The 21,859-nt window shown below is 40.9% G+C and overlaps 1 protein-coding gene across 2 annotated transcripts; it reads right to left on the bottom strand.

Moving 5' to 3' along the window:
* Positions 1–13,992: 13,992 nt before the first annotated feature.
* LOC142355830 (uncharacterized) lies at positions 13,993–21,476 on the bottom strand. Of its 2 annotated transcripts, none has more exons than XM_075407870.1 (7): positions 21,383–21,476; positions 21,171–21,310; positions 16,059–16,256; positions 15,505–15,978; positions 15,082–15,369; positions 14,673–14,949; positions 13,993–14,470 (listed from the first exon to the last, which is right to left on the bottom strand). In XM_075407870.1, the coding sequence occupies exons 2-7, from the start codon at positions 21,249–21,251 to the stop codon at positions 14,286–14,288; spliced, it is 1,503 nt and encodes a 500-aa protein (XP_075263985.1). In that variant the 5' UTR covers positions 21,252–21,310; positions 21,383–21,476; the 3' UTR covers positions 13,993–14,285. The 2 variants fall into 2 exon arrangements, with proteins under 2 accessions (XP_075263985.1, XP_075263986.1); XM_075407871.1 differs by having other exon boundaries at positions 16,059–16,253.
* Between the last annotated feature and the right edge of the window lie 383 nt (positions 21,477–21,859).

Here is a 21,859-nt window from a genome sequence, read left to right as displayed (position 1 = left end):
TATCTTGATCTAAAATTTAAATGTTTGCTGATTATTTATTATTGCCAATCTTAATGTATTCTCCGTTCTTTGATGTTTCTTCCTCTCTCCCTCGACCGTTTAACTCCTCGCGTTTTTTAATTTCCTCGCGTTAATGAACTGAACTAAAGTCCCCTCCTCTTGGATGATATTGCTTAAGAAAAGACTCCCCTCACATTGGGTGCGTTCAATAATAATGCGGGCGTGTCTCTAATTCATTAAGCAATTGATTCAACTCAACGCAAGCGTCTAGGAAAAGCTATCTTCACAACTTTTGTAATCTGGTTCCAGAATGGTCTTTTTATACTTGCTCATTTTGGATCAAGCGTTGTATTTTCATAAGCCGAGGCTTAAATATGGTGACCCTAGTGTAGGTTACTATGACAGACCACCTAGTAAATAAACAAAATTTATGAGGTTAACAGAATGTTACGATATAATATTGATTACAATCAGAGGCGAGAAAGAATGATTGTCTTTTAAGATCTTTCAGGCTTCTGAAAAAAGTTATTCTTTTGTCAGCAAAACTGATATCACTTATGCAAGACCTCGTAAAGGGAATGGCTATCCTGTTAGACGAGTATATATCTTGCAAAGACGAGTTTTGCAATATAGCTCTTTTGGGGCTCTGCCCTTGTTATGGTTCCTGTTAACAACATTAACATTCATTTTCCACTAAAAGTCCGAGATACATTTGCGCTTGCTTTAAGAGAAGAAATGAATCGAAAACTGGGATACTTTTAAAATATATCAAGATTTTTTGGTTTTTCTGGGGAAGCAAGTTCTGACTTCAATTGAATTCAGAGTAGAAGCACTCATCTTGCGCTAGGAAAAATTGGGAGATATTTTGCCATGAGCATTAATTGCTGGTGCAACCACTAGCGCTTTTCATTGTCAATTTTTTTAGAATACGATAAATAATTATTTTCAGGAATGGGTACTATCATTTACTTGGGTGATATATTGTGCATTAAGGACTAGCTTCTTCATTTTCGCACAATTACACTTTTTCTGTTTTAGCTCAACGAGTATCACTTGGATTTCTCATGTATGTTTGACTTGCCAGTAAACTTAAAATTCAATTTAAATAGAATTTGTACACGATACTTCTGACTAAACTTTAAACGAAACTTTGACTGCATTATCCAGATCAAGCGAACATTTCTCGATAAATTTTGCCACGTCAAATGAAGAAATCGGAACCGTTACTAATTTATCAACAAGCTGTCAAAGTCAAAATGTATTGACACGTCGTAATTTTTTTCTCGGAGAAAACGAAGTCCCGAGAAACGATTGCATTAAAAATGCACATTTCAACAATAAAACGGACAATTGTCGCATGTTAAAATAATTAAAAACTGAATTGTGTTTGCTTGCTATTATCGGGGCCATCTTTGTCAAGACGATTTTGGAAAGCATTTGTAAGTCCAGAAGATATACCCCAATGTAGTTATTGAAAATATCATTTAACTGATGTAGCATTTTTGTTTCAGTGGGCGCTGAACAAGCTCATCCGCATTGGAGATACAACTCATTTGTGAAGATTTTGATTGGTGACAAAATTGGAAAGGCAAAATTGTAAGTTTTGAGACAAATTTCAAAATTTCATCAAATGTTTTATGCAGTTCACATATATTTCGTGTAATCGAGCACGTGCTTTCAAAGTGATCAATGCGAAAATCAAACCTAAACTGAAGATCTTAGCTATCTGAAATAATTTAAAATAAATAAAAATAATATAGGAAATGAAACTTTCTTGTTGCAATTTGTCACTATATCTAGAGACTCATTTTTTTAAAATTTAAATATTGTAAAGAAGTTCAGTTCTTGAGTGTTCATGTTATATAGACCACCATTTTGCCACTATAACAAGTTAGCCTAAACAATTTTTTCTGAAACTTCGAAGAAGATTCTTTTCACGTTTGTCACACTCAACAAAAACAATTTTAAAACGAATTTAACAAAAATTGCTTGCCAAGAACCTCCCGGATCTGAGTGTCATAATAATTCAGTACTGAATCATGAAAATTTCATTATGATTTCTTCCATGACCAGAGTTCTGATCATGGCACTTATTAGCCATTTCATGGTAAAATTCATAGTCCAATTCTGAATTTAGCATGAACATAATGAACTTCTATTCTGCATTTACCATGAACATTATGAATTTTTGTCTGTTTTTGAGCTGAACATAATGAGAAAAATTGCTACTATCCGAGACTTGGGGAAAAACATCGTTAAGAATTCGGATTAATTCAAAATATTGGATAACTAAAAAGGAACAATGTAACTTTGAGAATCAATAAATACTGATCATGTTATAAATACACATCAAATTTAATACACATTCAAACTGAAATTCAAAGTCAACTGGCAGTTCTGGCAGTTGCTGGCACTCTTTGACTGGCACTGCCAATTACTTTTAATTCACAGCCAATTGCAGTCCAGTTACTGAATTACTATTTCAATTTCTCATTCTACTGAATTACTATTTCAATTTTCCATTTCCGGGACAACCAGGCAAGTTGGGACATGTCCTTCTCACTGACTCTGAACATTTTCCATCATCACCCGGTTGCCCAATGTACGCCCAAGGATTCTTCACCTGCCGCCATCTTGGAGTTGGCGACTTCCCATCTTGAACACAGGTGTTCAAGACAATCGACAGAGATCGAACAAGAATTTCCAGATTGTAAAAGAGATCCTGAAACAAATCTAACGCAGAAAAAAGTTCTTGATATTGATTAAATAAATAAAACAACCAATTGATATATATATATATATATATATATATATTTAATATACATATATTTTTAATATATATTTATATATATATATATATATATATATATATAAAGATAATATATGTAAGTGTGTATGTTTATATATGTATATAAATATTATATATATATATATATATATATATATATATGTATATGTATGTAAGTATGCATACGTGTTGTACATGTACCGTACATGTGTAAACGCATGTACATGTACGTTACATGTGCAGGTACATGTACAAGTACCTGACCTAACCAGATGACCCCTATGACCCACTCAGATGATCCGCCTGACCCACTCAGATGACTCCCTGACCCACCCAGGTGACCCACTGACCCACCAAGATGACACCTCTGACCCACTCAGATGACCCCCGGACCCACTCAGATTACCCCTCTGACCCACTCAGATGACCCGCCTGACCCACTCAGATGGCCCGCCTGACCCACTCAGATGACTCCCTGACCCACTCAGATGGCCCGCCTGACCCACTCGGATGACCCACCTGACCCACTCAGATGACCCGCTTGACCCACCCAGATGACCCGCTTGACCCACTCAGATGACCCCCGGACCCACTCAGATGACCCGCCTGACCCACTCATATGACCGGCCTGACCCACTCAGATGACCGCCTAACCCACCCAGATGACCCCTATGAACCACCCAGATGACCCCTCTGACCCACTCAGATGACTCACCTGACCCATCCAGAGGACCCCCTCACCCACTCAGATGACCCCCTGACCCACCCAGATGACCCACCTGACCCACTCAGATGACCCGCCTGGCCCACTCAGATGACCCCCTGACCCACCCAGATGACCCGCCTGACCCACTCAGATGACACGCCTGACCCACTCAGATGACCCCCTGACCCACCCAGATGACCCGCCTGACCCACTCAGATGACACGCCTGACCCACTCAGATGACCCCCTGACCCACTCAGATAACCCCTCTGACCCCATCAGATAACCCCTCTGACCCACTCAGATGACCGCCTAACCCACGCAGATGACCCCTATGAACCACCCAGATGACCCCTCTGACCCACTCAGATGACTCACCCGACCCATCCAGAGGACCCCCTCACCCACTCAGATGACCCCCTGACCCACCCAGATGACCCGCCTGACCCACTCAGATGACCCCCCTGACCCACTCGGATGACCCACCTGACCCACTCAGATGACCCGCTTGACCCACCCAGATGACCCGCTTGACCCACTCAGATGACCCCCTGACCCACTCAGATAACCCCTCTGACCCCATCAGATAACCCCTCTGACCCACTCAGATGACCCCCTGAACCACCCAGATGACCCGCCTGACCCACTCAGATGACCCCCCTGACCCACTCGGATGACCCACCTGACCCACTCAGATGACCCGCTTGACCCACCCAGATGACCCGCTTGACCCACTCAGATGACCCCCTTGCCCACTCAGTTGACCCCTTTGACCCACCCAGATGACTCCTCTGATTCACTCAGATGACCCCTCTGATTCACTCAGAAGACCCCTCCGACCCAACAAGATGACCCCTTCACCCACTCAGATAACCCCTCTGACCCACCCAGATAACCCCTCTGACCCACCCCGATGACTCGCCTGACTCACCCAGATGACTCGCCTGACTCACCCAGATGACTCGCCTGACTCACCCAGATGACTCACCTGACTCACTTGACTCACCCAGATGACCCCCTGACCCACTCAGATGACCCGCCTGACCCACTCAGATGACCCCTCCGACCCAACCAGATGACCCCTTCACCCACTCAGATAACCCCTCTGACCCACCCAGATGAATCGCCTGACTCACCCAGATGACTCGCCTGACGCACCCAGATGACTCACCTGACTCACCCAGATGACTCACCTGACTCACCCAGATGACCGCCTGACTCACCCAGATGACCGCCTGACTCACCCAGATGACCGCCTGACTCACCCAGATGACCCACTCAGATGACCCCTCCGACCCAACCAGATGACCCCTTCACCCACTCAGATAACCCCTCTGACCCACCCAGATAACCCCTCTGACCCACCCAGATGACTCGCCTGACTCACCCAGATGACTCGCCTGACTCACCCAGATGACTCACCTGACTCACCCAGATGACTCACCTGACTCACCCAGATGACCGCCTGACCCACCCAGATGACTCGCCTGACTCACCCAGATGACTCACCTGACTCACCCAGATGACTCACCTGACTCACCCAGATGACCGCCTGACTCACCCAGATGACCGCCTGACTCACCTAGATGACCGCCTGACTCACCCAGATGACCCCTGACCCACTCAGATGACCCGCCTGACCCACTCAGATGACCCCCCGACCCAACCAGATGACCCCTTCACCCACTCAGATAACCCCTCTGACCCACCCAGATGACTCGCCTGACTCACCCAGATGACTCGCCTGACGCACCCAGATGACTCACCTGACTCACCCAGATGACTCACCTGACTCACCCAGATGACCGCCTGACTCACCCAGATGACCGCCTGACTCACCCAAATGACCGCCTGACTCACCCAGATGACCCACCTGACCCACTCAGATGACCCCTCCGACCCAACCAGATGACCCCTTCACCCACTCAGATAACCCCTCTGACCCACCCAGATAACCCCTCTGACCCACCCAGATGACTCGCCTGACTCACCCAGATGACTCGCCTGACTCACCCAGATGACTCACCTGACTCACCCAGATGACTCACCTGACTCACCCAGATGACCGCCTGACCCACCCAGATGACTCGCCTGACTCACCCAGATGACTCACCTGACTCACCCAGATGACTCACCTGACTCACCCAGATGACCGCCTGACTCACCCAGATGACCGCCTGACTCACCTAGATGACCGCCTGACTCACCCAGATGACCCCTGACCCACTCAGATGACCCGCCTGACCCACTCAGATGACCCCCCGACCCAACCAGATGACCCCTTCACCCACTCAGATAACCCCTCTGACCCACCCAGATGACTCGCCTGACTCACCCAGATGACTCGCCTGACGCACCCAGATGACTCACCTGACTCACCCAGATGACTCACCTGACTCACCCAGATGACCGCCTGACTCACCCAGATGACCGCTTGACTCACCCAAATGACCGCCTGACTCACCCAGATGACCCACCTGACCCACTCAATGACCCGTCTGACCCACTCAGATGACCTCCTGGCCCACCCAGATGACACATTTGACCCACCCAGATGACCCCTCCGACCCAACCAGAGGACCCCCTCACCCACTCAGATGACCCCCTGACCCACCCAGATGACCCGCCTGACCCACTCAAATGGCCCAACTGACCCACTCAGATGACCCGCCTGACCCACTCAGATAACCCCCTGACCCACTCAGATGACCCCCTGACCCACTGAGATGGCCCTTGACCCACTCAGAGGACCCGCCTGACCCACTCAGAAAACCCCTCTGACCCAATCAGATAACCCCTCTGACCCAATCAGATAACCCCTCTGACTCATCCAGATGACTCACCTGACTCACCCAGATGACTGCCTGACTCACCAAGATAACCCACCGGACCCACTCAAATGACCCGCCTCACCCACTCAGATGACCCCTCCGACCCACTCAAATGACCCCCTGGTCCATTCAGATGAACCCTTGACACAACCATATGACCCCCCTGACCCACTCAAATGACCCCTCTGACCAACTCAGATGACCCCCTGACCCACTCAGATGACCCGCATGGCCCAATCAAATGAACCCCTGAAACACTCAGACTACCCCCTGAACCACTCAGATTACCCCTGACCCACCCAGATGACCCCTCTGACCCACTCAGATGACCCGCCGGACCCAATCAGATGACTCGCCGACCCACTCAAATGACCCCCTGACCCACTCAGATGACCTCTCTGACCCACCCAAATGACCGGCCTGACCCAATCAGAAGACCCCCTGACCCACTCTGATTACCCCTAACACAACCAGATGACCCCCTGACCAATGATATGTATATGTATATATATATATATATATATATATATATATATATATATATGATATGTATATATATATAATATATATATATATATATATATATATATATAATATATATAAAATATATATATATATATATATATATATATATTTGTATAAATATATACATATATAAATATATATATATATATATATATATATACATATGAATATATGTATTTACATATAAAATATATATATATATATATATACATATGAATAAATAAAAATATATATATATATATTTATTTATATGTCTATATATGTAACATGTATATGTATGTAACATATACATACATGACATATATACAAATATATATATATATATATATATATATATATATATATCAATACGTATATATGTATATTATATATATATATATATATATATATATATATATATATATAAATATTATATTATATATATATATATATATATATAATTTATTATATATATAAAATAATATATATATATATATATATATATATATTTAAATATATAAAAATAGTATATTTATATTTTTTACAAAAAAAAAACAAAATCTCTAGCAACTTTTCAATGAAGCAAAAACAAGCATTCAACTTGAAATCAAATTCAAAACAGCGAATTGGAAATGAAACTTACTCTTTTTAATCACCATTTAGTAACAAAATATATTTAAATAGATATATATATATATATATATATATATATATATATATACATATATATAAGACATATATACAAAAATATTACTCAGATGACCCCTGTGATATTTATGTTATATATATATATATATATATATATAAATATATAAATATGTATATATATATATAAATATATATATATATATATATATATATATATATATACATATAAATGTGTATATATATTAGATATATTTTATATATATATATAAAACAAAATTTCAAGCAAAATTTCAGTTGAATTTTCAATAAAGCAAAAACAGAAGCATTCAATTTGAAATCAAATACAAAAACAGCCAATTGGAAATGCAACTTACTCTTTAGAATCACCATTTAGTAACAAACTCATCAAATACAGATAAGATTAGTGCGCCTAAATGCCTGTATCCATTACCATTTCTATTTAAATGAAAACCATCATAATCATCAAAGTCTTCTCGTTTTACGAGTTTAGGACTTTTGTATTGATTCCCAAGCATATTACTCAAGTAGATGTTGTTATTCGCAACCAAATCAGCATCCAAATCTTTGCGTCTTAAATGCCCTGAGAACTTGACCTGTGAAGGCCAAACAGCGCGGCTAAACACTCTATAGTTTTCGTAGATGTAGCAAACATCAAGTGAGTTGACATCATTGTCACCGACTATTACAAATATGTGTGTAAAATCTCTTGCCAAATCGACTAAACCAATCAAATCAGCTGATCTTCTTCCACCGACTCCATTACAATGAGGTCTGCAAACAAGCACAGCCATAGCAGTCTAATTTTTCAACAATCTATCAAACACAAGAATTGTTACCTGTATTGTTGAAGCAGAGGGTCTTGCCACAGATGTGGCTCGGCGTTTCTCAAATTTGAGTCGCCTAAGACCAGGAAACTCTACAAAAAATATAAAATTATTTCTGTGCTATTTTTTGCACGATAAATTTTAGGTAAATCTATATGACAAGATTCCTGAGCTTAGAGAAATATCATGAAAAGTTTGGAGTAAATTCTAAAAGAGGCACAAATAAATTAATTACTTTAGAATAACAGGAGCAGTTTTTTTTAAAGCGTCCACAAAAAAAGGAACTGTTTTTCTCAATCTATTAAAAGAGGCAATAATGATTCGAGTACAAAAAATTATCTGCAAGGAGAGTCTCACAATTAAGAAATTTCCAAAAGCGTCTAAAAAGTTTTATGATGAAAGTCGAGACTTGTTTAGCACAAAACTTTTTTCAGTTTTTCAATTGGAATTACGCAGTTTTTTATTGTTTTCTGCTGACCCACTCAGATGACCCCAAACCCACTCATATATTTATAATAAACATATATACTAATATAAATATATATTAGAGAGAGAGAGAGAGATTTAGAAGCAGAGTATCTTGCCACACATGTGGCTCGGCATTTCCCAAGTTTGAGTCACCTAGGACCAGGCAGCTTGTCTTTATATTCTTGGTTGTTTTTTTTTGCACGATGACTTTTGAAGTATATCCAAATGCCAAGATTCCTGAGCTTAGAAAAAATTCTCTTTTGCGGTAAATTCTTTTGCGGTAAATTCAAAAGAAAGCACAACTAAACAGCTTTAGAATAACAAGAGTACTGTTTTAAATAAAAAGTGCAACTATAAAAGGGAACGGTTCTTCTCAAAATATTACAAAAAGCAGTTTTTATTGGACCACAATCTTATCTGCAATGAGAGTCTCACAATTAAGAATGTTCAAAAGCGTCTAGGAGTTTTATGATGAAAGTCGAGACTTCTGTAGATGAGTTCAATTTAACACAGAAAACTTTTTTCAGTTTTTGAATGGGAATTAAGCAGGTTTCTGTTGTTTCCTTAACGCGATAAAAATATCCATCTATCAAGCCAACGTCTTCCAGAACTGCGTAGAGTTGAACACTTGCTACAATTGAATTGAAGAATGGCGGAGTAAGAAATTTCATGAAATGTTGTATTTTCCCGAATTTTTCTTCACCTCCTGATTCGAATCCAGCAAAACAATTACCTAACTTGGATCTATTGTAGGCAGGAGAGTCAAAATAAACATCGTTATAAGTTTGTCGATTGAAAAAGAGAGCATTAGGGTATTTCAGTTTGTTCTGTCGGACCACTTCTGTTTCCAGGAACTCGCTGGTACAATTGGCAGAACTGCTGGGACACCCCGACAAATTCAAATACAGAGGTTTTAGTCGTTCATTTTTGATTTCTTTGTCTAGTAGTTTATGTCTTTGCAAAATTCTTCTACAGATTATTGCACATTCAGAGTTTGCACCAGTAAAAACTTCACCGAGAGTCCTGTTAGCAGCCTCAAACGACATTGCTGATTGACAAAAAAGAGGACCAAAATTTTTCACTTGATCCGGGAGATGATTCAAGCAGTGCACGTTTATGGTCTCAGCTCGGCCGTTGCCTTGGTGAATGTTCGACATTTCTCTACAGAAATTGTTCAAACAGGTTTTAGCGAGAGCCACATTTGAGTCGGAGCTCGATTCAAGAAGCAACCTCACCCCGAAACTTAAATTGATCAGATGATTGTACAAGGATGTTGTCAATTTATTCATCAACACAATTGGGCTGATGTAGACAAGCCAATTCAGAAGTTCGTTAGCTTTGAATTGCGCTAACTCCTCCAGAGATCTCACTTTCCTAGAGTATGCTATTAGTTCTCTTGGACAAGACAATTAACTGACTTCTGAATTAGTTTCCTCTTTTTGAGCTTTCGAAAGCGATTGATAACAGGTCTTTAATACCTCTGAAAAGACACCTGAGAGCACACAGTGCATGTAGTCGATGGGCGCGGACAACGGTAAACCCTCGATTACTTCGGCAAAAGCACTTTTTCCCCTAACTCCGACTACGTTTATTTTTTTATCTTTGCCCTCCAACTTCAGTTTTTGCATTACACTCAACGTTTCTGCCATTTCAACAAAAACATCATTTGTTTCTGGATCTCGAATAATTCCTTGCTGATTGTACGGGTAATATGCATGTGTTCTGCCAATTGTTTGGCCTTCAGCTGTGCAATAATGACAGCCATAATACCCATTGAACTTTAGCATATTCAACATGTGGCTTTTGGCCCCTAAATCTGCCACAAGCAACCTAACTTTAAAGACAACAGTGCAAAATGTTTCCTCGTTTATCTTTATTCTAACGATAGAAGAAAGCTCGTCTTTCAGATGCTGAACCAACAACTTCCATGGAGGATGTGAGTCACCAACAAATAGCGCTCCCAGGACAATATTTTTTCTAGCCGTTCGCATTTTGGGGGGCAAGTCCGCAATTTGTATCCACAAGGGCCAAACTTCTTTTTTGAAGGTAGATTTTTTGAGGTTCACGCCATCAGAGAAAATGATAAGGTTAATAATAGTTTTTCTTCTTGTATTCCATTCGACAATTGGGCATAAAGAAGCTTTAAAATCTTTGCAGGGATTCGCTTTCCGGAACTGAGAGTGCTGAGTAATTTCACGAAAATATCTGCTGATGATATCGCGCAGTTGGAACGTGTAATTAAGAATGCACAAGGAGTAATCAGCTGTCTGAGTGAAAAAACGAACGTTGTCGTCAAAATTAGATTTTATATTTTTAATATGAGAATATCCTGATGGAAATTTGTTGTCTTCCGGTAGGACAACTTTGATCAACGAAAACAGAGAATTAGAACATTCGTCCGAGAGATTGAACTTCGAACAAAAAAGTTCCGCGAGAATTGAAGCGTCTTTGGTACTAGTTTGGCTCCCATTAAACAAAGGTTCTAAAATTTCCTCTTCTTCATCGTCGTGTAAAGGCACGGACAACGATATGTGATCTTTAGTAACAGTAGACAAGGAACAATCCAAGGACACGTAGGAACGCAACGGGGACGAAGCTCGCATCATCTGGCACGAAACAGCTGCTTCTGAAACTTCTGTTTCTGTTTGAGTTCGATCAGAAGTCAAAATATCAGAAGTTTCGGCTGGTGGGGTATCATTTAGTTTTTTGCTCTGAAGTCTTGGATCTTCATGGTTCTTTTTGGAGACATTGGTTGAAAAATGGAGATCCGGCGGGCTACCTTCTAGTTCATTGAATGTTTCTATTAGCTCTCGTCCTTTTATTCAGCGACGTTTGCGTGTAGGAAGGAATTCAGGAGATTTGCCTCTAACTGTTTGTTCTAACTGATTTGCTTCATCGTCCAAACATTCTGCTGACAACTCTTCTAAAAGTTCGTCCAGGAGATTATCAAAGACTATGCATCTTATTTCTTGTTCTTTTTCAAGAATTTTACAGGTTCTACAGAGGCACGTGTTATTCTCAAAATATTCGGGTCCGTATTTCACCAAAATTTCATCTCCTGGTTTTATTTTTCGTTTTGCGCGAAGTTGAACAATACCAGATTCGCTTGAAAAGTCAAACTCACAATTGGGATTGCAATCTGAGTTTATAAATCTAAGAGGTCCAAGCAAAATAAGTTCCTGGCCTGTTCGTTTAGAAGTCATTATGGAAAGGTTAGTTGCAACTCCTTCAGGCAAGGCTCTGATAAAGCCAACTGGCTTTTTCTGAAAAACATGCGGGGCTGCAACTGAAGTTTTGCCGTTGTAAAGTAGCCGATAACCGCCATAGTCATCATGGCAGATTATAAAATCGGGTCTCAAATTCTCGTAGGCAGAGCAAACTGTTCGGTAGGCATCCTTCCAATAACTACATTTCTCAAGTTTGCGATAAAAAATTGGCTCCTTCAGCGGCTCAACAGTTCTCATTGCAACTCGGTCGTCAGTCTGCACCAAATTCAGAACAGCGTAGAAATCGCATTGCGCGAGTATAGACCAATCAACTTTTCTGGAAAGCATGGGCACTGAAAAGTGAAAAATTTTGTAGCAACCCGAAGAGTCAACTCCAACAACTGAGCTCGAACAACTCAGTAGAAAAGCGATCAAATCCAACAACATGACCGCCGGGCTCCAGCAACATGACCCTATATAAAAACTATAACCAAAAGATGGCTGTCTCGATTAAAAATTAGCAAAAATGTTCAAGAGTCAAGTCCAGCAACTTGGCTCAATCTATCAATCATTTAATTAGTCAGCAATGTGAAAAAAGAAAATATAAATTTTGAATAATTCTGATTAGCGACCAAGTCCAGCAACTTGACCGCCGGGCCAAGTCCAGTAACTTGACCCTATATAAGAAGTACCCACATACGGCTGTCTCGATTAAAAATTAGCAAAAATTTTAAAAGAGCCAAGTCCAGCAACTTGGCTCAATCTTTCATTCAATTAGTTAGTCAGCAATATCAAAAAAGAAAATCTAAACTTTGAATAAATCTGATAAGCGATCAAGTCCAGCAACTTGACCGCCGGGCCAAGTCCAGCAACTTGACCCTATATAAAAACTATACCCCAAAGATGGCTGTCTCGATTAAAAATTAGCAAAAATTTTCAAAGAGCCAAGTCCAGCAACTTGGCTCAATCTATCACTCATTTAGTTAGTCAGCAATGTGAAAAAAGAAAATATAAATTTTGAATAATTCCGATTAGCGACCAAGTCCAGCAACTTGACCGCCGGGCCAAGTCCAGTAACTTGACCCAAATAAGAAGTACCCCACAAACGGCTGTCTCGATTAAAAATTAGCAAAAATTTTCAAAGAGCCAAGTCCAGGAACTTGGCTCAATCTTTCATTCAATTAGTTAGTCAGCAATATCAAAAAAGAAAATCTAAACTTTGAATAAATCTGATAAGCGATCAAGTCCAGCAACTTGACCGCCGGGCCAAGTCCAGCAACTTGACCCTATATAAAAACTATACCCCAAAGATGGCTGTCTCGATTAAAAATTAGCAAAAATTTTCAAAGAGCCAAGTCCAGCAACTTGGCTCAATCTATCACTCATTTAGTTAGTCAGCAATGTGAAAAAAGAAAAAATAAATTTTGAATAATTCTGATTGGCGACCAAGTCCAGCAACTTGACCGCCGGGCCAAGTCCAGTAACTTGACCCTATATAAGAGGTACCCACAAACGGCTGTCTCGATTAAAAATGAGCAAAAATTTTCAAAGAGCCAAGTCCAGCAACTTGGCTCAATCTTTCATTCAGTTAGTTAGTCAGCAATATGGAAAAAAAAGCTTTGAAAAATTCTTAAAAGCGATCCAGTCCAGCAACTTGACCGCCGGGCCAAGTCCAGCAACTTGACCCTATATAAAAACTATACCCCAAAGATGGCTGTCTCGATTAAAAATTAGCAAAAATTTTCAAAGAGCCAAGTCCAGCAACTTGGCTCAATCTATCACTCATTTAGTTAGTCAGCAATGTGAAAAAAAGAAAATATAAATTTTGGATAATTCCGATTAGCGACCAAGTCCAGCAACTTGACCGCCGGGCCAAGTCCAGTAACTTGACCCAAATAAGAAGTACCCCACAAACGGCTGTCTCGATTAAAAATTAGCAAAAATTTTCAAAGAGCCAAGTCCAGCAACTTGGCTCAATCTTTCATTCAATTAGTTAGTCAGCAATATCAAAAAATAAAATCTAAATTTTGAATATTTCCGATTAGCGACCAAGTCCAGCTACTAGACCCTAAATAAAATACCCCACAAGCGGCTGTCTCGATTAAAAACTAATAATACTGATATACAACTCTTTTGTGATCACAATATCAAATGTAACAGAGAATGGTTGCATTAAATGCAATCAAAAGTTGCAGAAAGTGAAAACATTATATTAATCAGAACCAGCTGTAGTTTAAGTCTTCAGCAATTTCTTATCAGCTACTTCGTTTTTCCTTTATTCGTCCCAAATTCAGTCATCGGCTTGTTCTAGGGGATCAGTATTTTCCCCATTCTCCTCATTGAATGTATTCGAGGGCGCCCTTTCATTGCTTCTTCGCTCCAACGACTTGAGTTCATTCGCTTTATTGTTCAGGCTGACTTTGGCCAGCTCGTACGTGGACAACCACCGTTGGTCGAACTTCAGCTTGAACAAGTCTAAAAACCACAGAGAATGCTGATTATAGTTTGTTGGGAATTTTGGAGTAAAGGAGATCGATTCAATCTTCAAATCTGCAAATGGAGCATTTTCTTGACAGTGAAAAAAAATTCTAAGTAATTTTGACGTTAATGAGTCGTAAATAAAGGTTGTAAATGGAACTTTTCAATTTACTTTAAAATTTTGAAAATTTCAATCTACCTTTAAAGAGCTGTTTCCTAACAGGCGAAAAGTCTGTCCTGGCCTCTTTACCACCTTTGCTTTTGACTTTGGGAGATAACATGTGCATTTTCAGCTCTTCTACTGTCCATAACTTTTTGGATGCGTTTCTGCCAATAAGCTGAGGAGTCAGTCCCCCAACGAGCGCGAGATCTTCCCCTGCACACGGACCTTTTGGAATTAACAACTTTGGTTGATCACCCTGCGAATAGATTTTTGGATCCGGCAACAGCACACCGAGTTTTGCAACTTCTGATGTCTGAAAAAAAAACGTTCAGTTTCTATCTGAATTCAGGAAAAATTTGAAATGCCTTAACTGAATCCCGTTACATTTTTTCAAGAAATTAACTTATAATCTTTTCAGTGAATGTATAAAAACAAGATATCTTACAAGCTGTCTTATGGCATTTGAGGACATCTGTATTTCCCGATAATTCCTGTTGGCAATTGACCTGATCTCTGGTTGTAGCTCCTTCATACAGTTAGTTATCATAACCGCCGCATCCATTATTTTATCGGCTGCTGTTTTGATGGCCTCAGACGCTTCCAATTCTGCCCTTTTTACCTCAAGATCTGCCATTTCATCGGGATGAACAATTCTTGGTCTTTTCAGTTTTTTGTTTCCGGGTGTTGAGCTGCATTGCGGAGCTTCAATCGTTTTTCGAATGCTCACCTCGGCCTAGAATAAAACTCATATCAGAGCAGCCTTCTGGAAATGAGCTTCTAAAAATGAAAAAAAAACTGAAACAAATTGTTTCGAATTAAAAGCTTTATTGCAACAGGAAAAACATTCTATAAAGGTTGTGCCTTGTACCTGATTGGCTGAAGTTGAGCTGCAGTTCGACTGGTTAGCCCTGTCAGCGTTCGCAGTTGGAAGTTCGTTCAAGCATCTCGACACATCATTTGGGTCCAGTTCGGGGCACTCATTTTCATCGCCAGGAACGACGTCGTTTTCACCCTCATCGTATGTCTCCGCGATTGGGCCTTGGCTGGTGGGCACGACTTTCTCAGCCATCACTAGTTTTTTCCTAGCACTTTGGGAACCAACATCATAATTTTCAAGAAGTATTTGACTCACATCATCGTACACTGTTAGGTCAGGATCTACTAAAGGAACCAAGGGAACGAAATTTATATCACCTTGGTCGTTAGTTATTTGCACCCATGCTTCTTTGTTCCAATATTCAATGTATTCCTTTTTCCCGATCAGTAACACAGTTCCTTGCCAAATGAAATCATCTGTCCTTGGATTCTTGAATTTGAAGCGAACTTCTACATTGTCGTGCTTCTACAAAACAGACTACTTAATTTTTAAAATGAGACAGACTAGTGTCTTAATTTTATCTGCCCAAATTACCCTTAACGCACCTTGATTTTGGTCCTCGCAACCATGTCTAGACAAATGCTGTTGTGCCTGCTCCACAGAGCATCACAAGTGTTGTCCTCGTAATGAACCAGCCAGTACCGATTCTTCAACTGCTCACGAGCTATTTGCTCAGCACGGTTTATGTATTGCCGATTGTTCAGACCCCTGTTTGTTCTTACCGGCAGTTTTCTATCCTCCTGCTAAAAAGCAGTACAACTGTATATCTGCTGTTGAATACCAATTATACCACAGCTCAAAAGATGAAGAATAAAGAAACGCACCCTTGATTTTACGTTAAATAGTAAGCGCAAAATCTTCAAGCGAAAAAATTGCACACTAAAGATACACACTATTACAATAATTATCTCTCATTCGAGAGCGGTTCTAATTCTAATAATAACAAATATATAATAATGATAATAATTTTAATAGTAATATTAATAATAACCATAAAAATCATAATGATAATAATAGAAATATTAATAACAATGTAAAAAAAGTTTATCAAAAGGTAAAGCGAATTTAAAAAAAGGTAAGCGTGTGTGTGTATGTGTGCGTGTGTCTGTGCGTGTGTGTGTATGTATGTATGTTTGTACGTGTGTGCGTGTGTGTGGTGTGTGTGTGTGATGTGTGAGTGATGTGTGTGTGTGATGTGTGTGTGATGTGTGTGTGTGATGTGTGTGTGGTGTGTGTGTGTGATGTGTGTGTGTGTGATGTGTGTGTGTGGTGTGTGTGATGTGTGTGTGTGTGTGATGTGTGAGTGATGTGTGTGTGATGTATGTGTGATGTGTTTGTGATGTGTGTATGTGTGTGATGTGTTTTATGTGTGTGTGATTTGTGTGTGTGTTTGTGATTTGTGTGATGTGTGAGTGATTTGTGTGTGTGATGTGTGTGTGGTGTGTGTGTGATGTGTGTGCGATGTGTGTGTGTGGTGTGTGTGATGTGTGTGTGTGTGTGATGTGTGAGTGATGTGTGTGTGTGTGATGTGTGTGTGTGTGATGTGTGTGATGTGTTTGTGATGTGTGTATGTGTGTGATGTGTTTTATGTGTGTGTGTGTGTTTGTGATGTGTGTTTGTGATGTGTGAGTGATGTGTGTGATGTGTGTGTGATGTGTGTGTGTATGATGTGTGTGTATGATGTGTGTGATGTGATGTTTGTGTGTGATGTGTGTGTGTGATGTGTGTGTGTGATGTGTGTGTGACGTGTGTGTGTGATGTGTGTGTGTGTGTGTGATGTGTGTGTGTGATGTGTGTGTGTGGTGTGTGTGATGTGTGTGTGTGGTGTGTGTCTGTGATGTGTGTGTGGTGTGTGTCTGTGATGTGTGTGTGGTGTGTGTGTGTGGTGTGTGTGTGTGATGTGTGAGTGATGTGTGTGTGTGATGTGCGTGTGTGTGTGTGATGTGTGTGTGTGTGTGGTGTGTGTGTGTGTGTGGTGTGTGTCTGTGATGTGTGTGTGATGTGTGTGTGTGATGTGTGTGTGGTGTGTGTGATGTGTGTTTGTGATGTGTGAGTGATGTGTGTGTGTGATGTGTGTGTGTATGATGTGTGTGTGTGATGTGTGTGTGTGGTGTGTGTGATGTGTGTGTGTGATGTGTGAGTGATGTGTGTGTGTGATGTGTGTGTGATGTGTTTGTGATGTGTGTATGTGTGTGATGTGTTTTATGTGTGTGTGTGATGTGTGTGTGTGTTTGTGATGTGTGTGTGATGTGAGTGATGTGTGTGATGTGTGTGATGTGTTTGTGTGATGTGTGTGTGATGTGTGTGTGTGTATGATGTGTGTGATGTGATGTTTGTGTGTGATGTGTGCGTGTGTGTGATGTGTGTGTGTGTGATGTGTGTGTGTGGTGTGTGTGATGTGTGTGTGTGGTGTGTGTCTGTGATGTGTGTGTGTGGTGTGTGTCTGTGATGTGTGTGTGTGTGTGTGTGTGGTGTGTGTGTGTGATGTGTGAGTGATGTGTGTGTGTGATGTGCGTGTGTGTGTGTGATGTGTGTGTGTGTGTGGTGTGTGTGTGTGTGGTGTGTGTCTGTGATGTGTGTGTGTGATGTGTGTGTGATGTGTGTGTGGTGTGTGTGTGTGGTGTGTGTGTGTGATGTGTGAGTGATGTGTGTGTGTGATGTGCGTGTGTGTGTGTGATGTGTGTGTGTGTGTGGTGTGTGTGTGTGGTGTGTGTCTGTGATGTGTGTGTGATGTGTGTGTGGTGTGTGTGATGTCTGTGTGTGTGATGTGTGAGTGATGTGTGTGTGTGATGTGTGTGTGTGTATGATGTGTGTGTGTGTGATGTGTGTGTGGTGTGTGTGATGTGTGTGTGTGTGATGTGTGAGTGATGTGTGTGTGTGTGATGTGTGTGTGATGTGTTTGTGAAGTGTGTATGTGTGTGATGTGTTTTATGTGTGTGTGATGTGTGTGTGTGTTTGTGATGTGTGTGTGTGATGTGTGTGTGATGTGTGAGTGATGTGTGTGATGTGTGTGTGTGATGTGTGTGTGATGTGTGTGTGTATGATGTGTGTGATGTGATGTTTGTGTGTGATGTGTGTGTGATGTGTGTGTGATGTGTGTGTGACGTGTGTGTGTGATGTGTGCGTGTGTGTGATGTGTGTGTGTGATGTGTGTGTGTGGTGTGTGTGTGTGGTGTGTGTCTGTGATGTGTGTGTGGTGTGTGTCTGTGATGTGTGTGTGTGGTGTGTGTGTGTGATGTGTGAGTGATGTGTGTGTGTGATGTGCGTGTGTGTGTGTGTGATGTGTGTGTGTGGTGTGTGTGTGTGTGATGTGTGTGTGTGATGTGTGTGTGTGATGTGTGTGTGGTGTGTGTGTGTGGTGTGTGTGTGTGATGTGTGAGTGATGTGTGTGTGTGATGTGCGTGTGTGTGTGTGATGTGTGTGTGTGTGTGGTGTGTGTGTGTGGTGTGTGTGTGTGATGTGTGTGTGTGATGTGTGTGTGGTGTGTGTGATGTGTGTGTGTGATGTGTGAGTGATGTGTGTGTGTGATGTGTGTGTGTGTGTATGATGTGTGTGTGTGATGTGTGTGTGTGGTGTGTGTGATGTGTGTGTGATGTGTGAGTGATGTGTGTGTGTGTGATGTGTGTGTGATGTGTGTGTGATGTGTTTGTGATGTGTGTATGTGTGTGATGTGTTTTATGTGTGTGTGATGTGTGTGTGTGATGTGTGTGTGATGTGTGAGTGATGTGTGTGATGTGTGTGTGTGTGATGTGTGTGTGATGTGTGTGTGTGTATGATGTGTGTGATGTGATGTTTGTGTGTGATGTGTGTGTGTGATGTGTGTGTGTGATGTGTGTGTGACGTGTGTGTGTGATGTGTGCGTGTGTGTGGTGTGTGTGTGTGATGTGTGTGTGTGGTGTGTGTGATGTGTGTGTGTGTGGTGTGTGTCTGTGATGTGTGTGTGTGGTGTGTGTCTGTGATGTGTGTGTGTGGTGTGTGTGTGTGTGTGTGTGTGTGTGATGTGTGAGTGATGTGTGTGTGATGTGCGTGTGTGTGTGTGTGATGTGTGTGTGTGGTGTGTGTGTGTGGTGTGTGTCTGTGATGTGTGTGTGATGTGTGTGTGTGATGTGTGAGTGATGTGTGTGTGTGATGTGCGTGTGATGTGTGTGTGTGTGTGTGATGTGTGTGTGTGATGTGTGTGTGGTGTGTTGTGTTCGTAAATCAGCAGTTCGGTTGTGATAGATATATATCAAGTCCCGCGGGCCACTAAGGCATCGCCATGGCCCGCGAGGCATGGCCAGATGCGGTATATATATATATATATATATATATATATATATATATATATATATATATATATATTTTATCATTAATTTCCACTTTTATACTAATTTGCAAATCCAACTTTATGTGGAAATGCAGATGAGCGGGGACGGAACTTTATGTGCGAACGCACATTACTGAGCCTCAGTGATGTCCACTCTTTTATTGTTCAACAGATTTCCCCATCACCATTCCTGTTTGTTTTCACGGCAAGTCATTCGTGCCGCAAAAACCCTATCTAAATCAGACTAGTCATTTGCGCCGCAAAAACTGTATGTAGATCAGATCAGTCATCGCTTCAAAAACGGTATCTATATTATTTTTATCAGTTTTACGAAAAGAAAAAAATATTGCATCATCCGGTAATCGAACCCGGGTCTATGTGGTGGGCGGCGACAATTCTACCATTTTCGCTCTCGGATCGATCAGATAAATTTGGGACATTTATGGAAATACAATGACATTCTTATGGATACTTAAATATATTTGGTACCGTAGAACGGTAGAATGAAATGAAATCGCCCCCAATGGATTTCTTAATTAAAGCACTTGCCATTTGTGCCTCCCTCCCTCTAGACGTATCTAAATCAGATCAGTCAACAAGTGCAATCCTGTACAAACAAGTGCAGAACCTGTACTGAATTTAGAACTTCAAGAAGCATTTCGCATCTAATTGTTTTAATCGTAGATAGAATAATAAATAGGGAGTCGTCATATGACTATGACCACTGAACTTATATGAAAAAAAAATAATGCAGCCGGGAATCGAACCGAGTTCCCTGGGGTGGGAGGCCACAATTCTACCACTGTACCACAGAACCTTGACTTTCTTTTTTTAAGGTAGATATATTGCAAAGGTTGGTTACCTAAATCAGATCAGTAGTCATTTGCGCCGCAAAACCGTATCTAAATCAGATCAGAAATCATCCGTATTGAAATATTTTATTTATATAGAGTGATCGTATTCCGTCGTATTTATGATCGTATTTATATATAGTGATCGTATAGCGAATTCCGTATCTAAATCGGATCAGCCAGTCATTCCCGCCCCAAAAGCGGTATCTAAAACGGCGCGAATAGTCGAATTAGATATATATCGCGAATGACTGATAATAGTTTAATTTATAGTTTAACTGTGTTTATAGTGATAACTGTGTTTATAGTTTAGTTAATTCGTAAATAAGACTGATTCGCGGAGCGAATCAGTCTTAATTTTAGTTATTTGCAACTGATACAGAATTTCAGTTTAATTTCATCAGGCTTATTTATTCACTTATTACGACACGATTCTACCATTGAACCACGGATGCTTGATTACAAATTTGGGTAATCATATTTAAAAAAAAAGCACTAACAACTTCCTCTGACTCTTGTCCTTGTTGAGATGCCAATTGTACTTGCTCTGCGGACACAATTTGAACTTTTCGTGATGCCATTTTGTAGTTGTTGATTGTACAATATCCGAATAGAAAGAATTTTGACGTTTAAATTTGACCTAGAAAAACATCGTATAGTAGATACATGTAGCAAAAGAAGGTGCAAACAAGAGCTATGTAAAGGGGACTACCTGCTCACAGTAAAGAACTGATGAAGTTGATGATTGATGATGAAGTTGAATAACAGAATGAGTTGATTTGAAGATGAATAACGCAATCAAATCTGAAAAGTACTCTGGTTGACATTGTTTGAATACTAGTAACAATATATGCCCCACCCACCCAACAATTTACTTATACTACTACTACTACTACTACTACTACTACTACTACTACTACTACTACTACTATTATTATTATTACAACTACTTGACACTTCACTTGTGCGAATAACGTATTCAATTAACGTTTGTTCTCTGTTGAGTGTTCTGAACACTTGTGTTGAGAACGGGAAGTCGCCAAGTCAAAGATGGCGCCAGGTGATACGATCCTGGGTCAAGGATGGGCGCTTGGGAAATGATGGAAAATGTTCAGAGATGTCCAGCAGAACACTTCCCACATTGTCTGGTGTATAGGGAAAGGGAAAAGAGTTTTCGCAACCAAAAAAG

Source organism: Convolutriloba macropyga, unplaced genomic scaffold (assembly GCF_964194025.1).
Source record: "Convolutriloba macropyga unplaced genomic scaffold, txConMacr16.3 SCAFFOLD_2114, whole genome shotgun sequence".
Lineage (NCBI taxonomy): Eukaryota > Metazoa > Xenacoelomorpha > Acoela > Convolutidae > Convolutriloba > Convolutriloba macropyga.
Note: the sequence above shows the minus strand (reverse complement) of the source record. Positions and strands in the feature narration are given on the sequence as shown.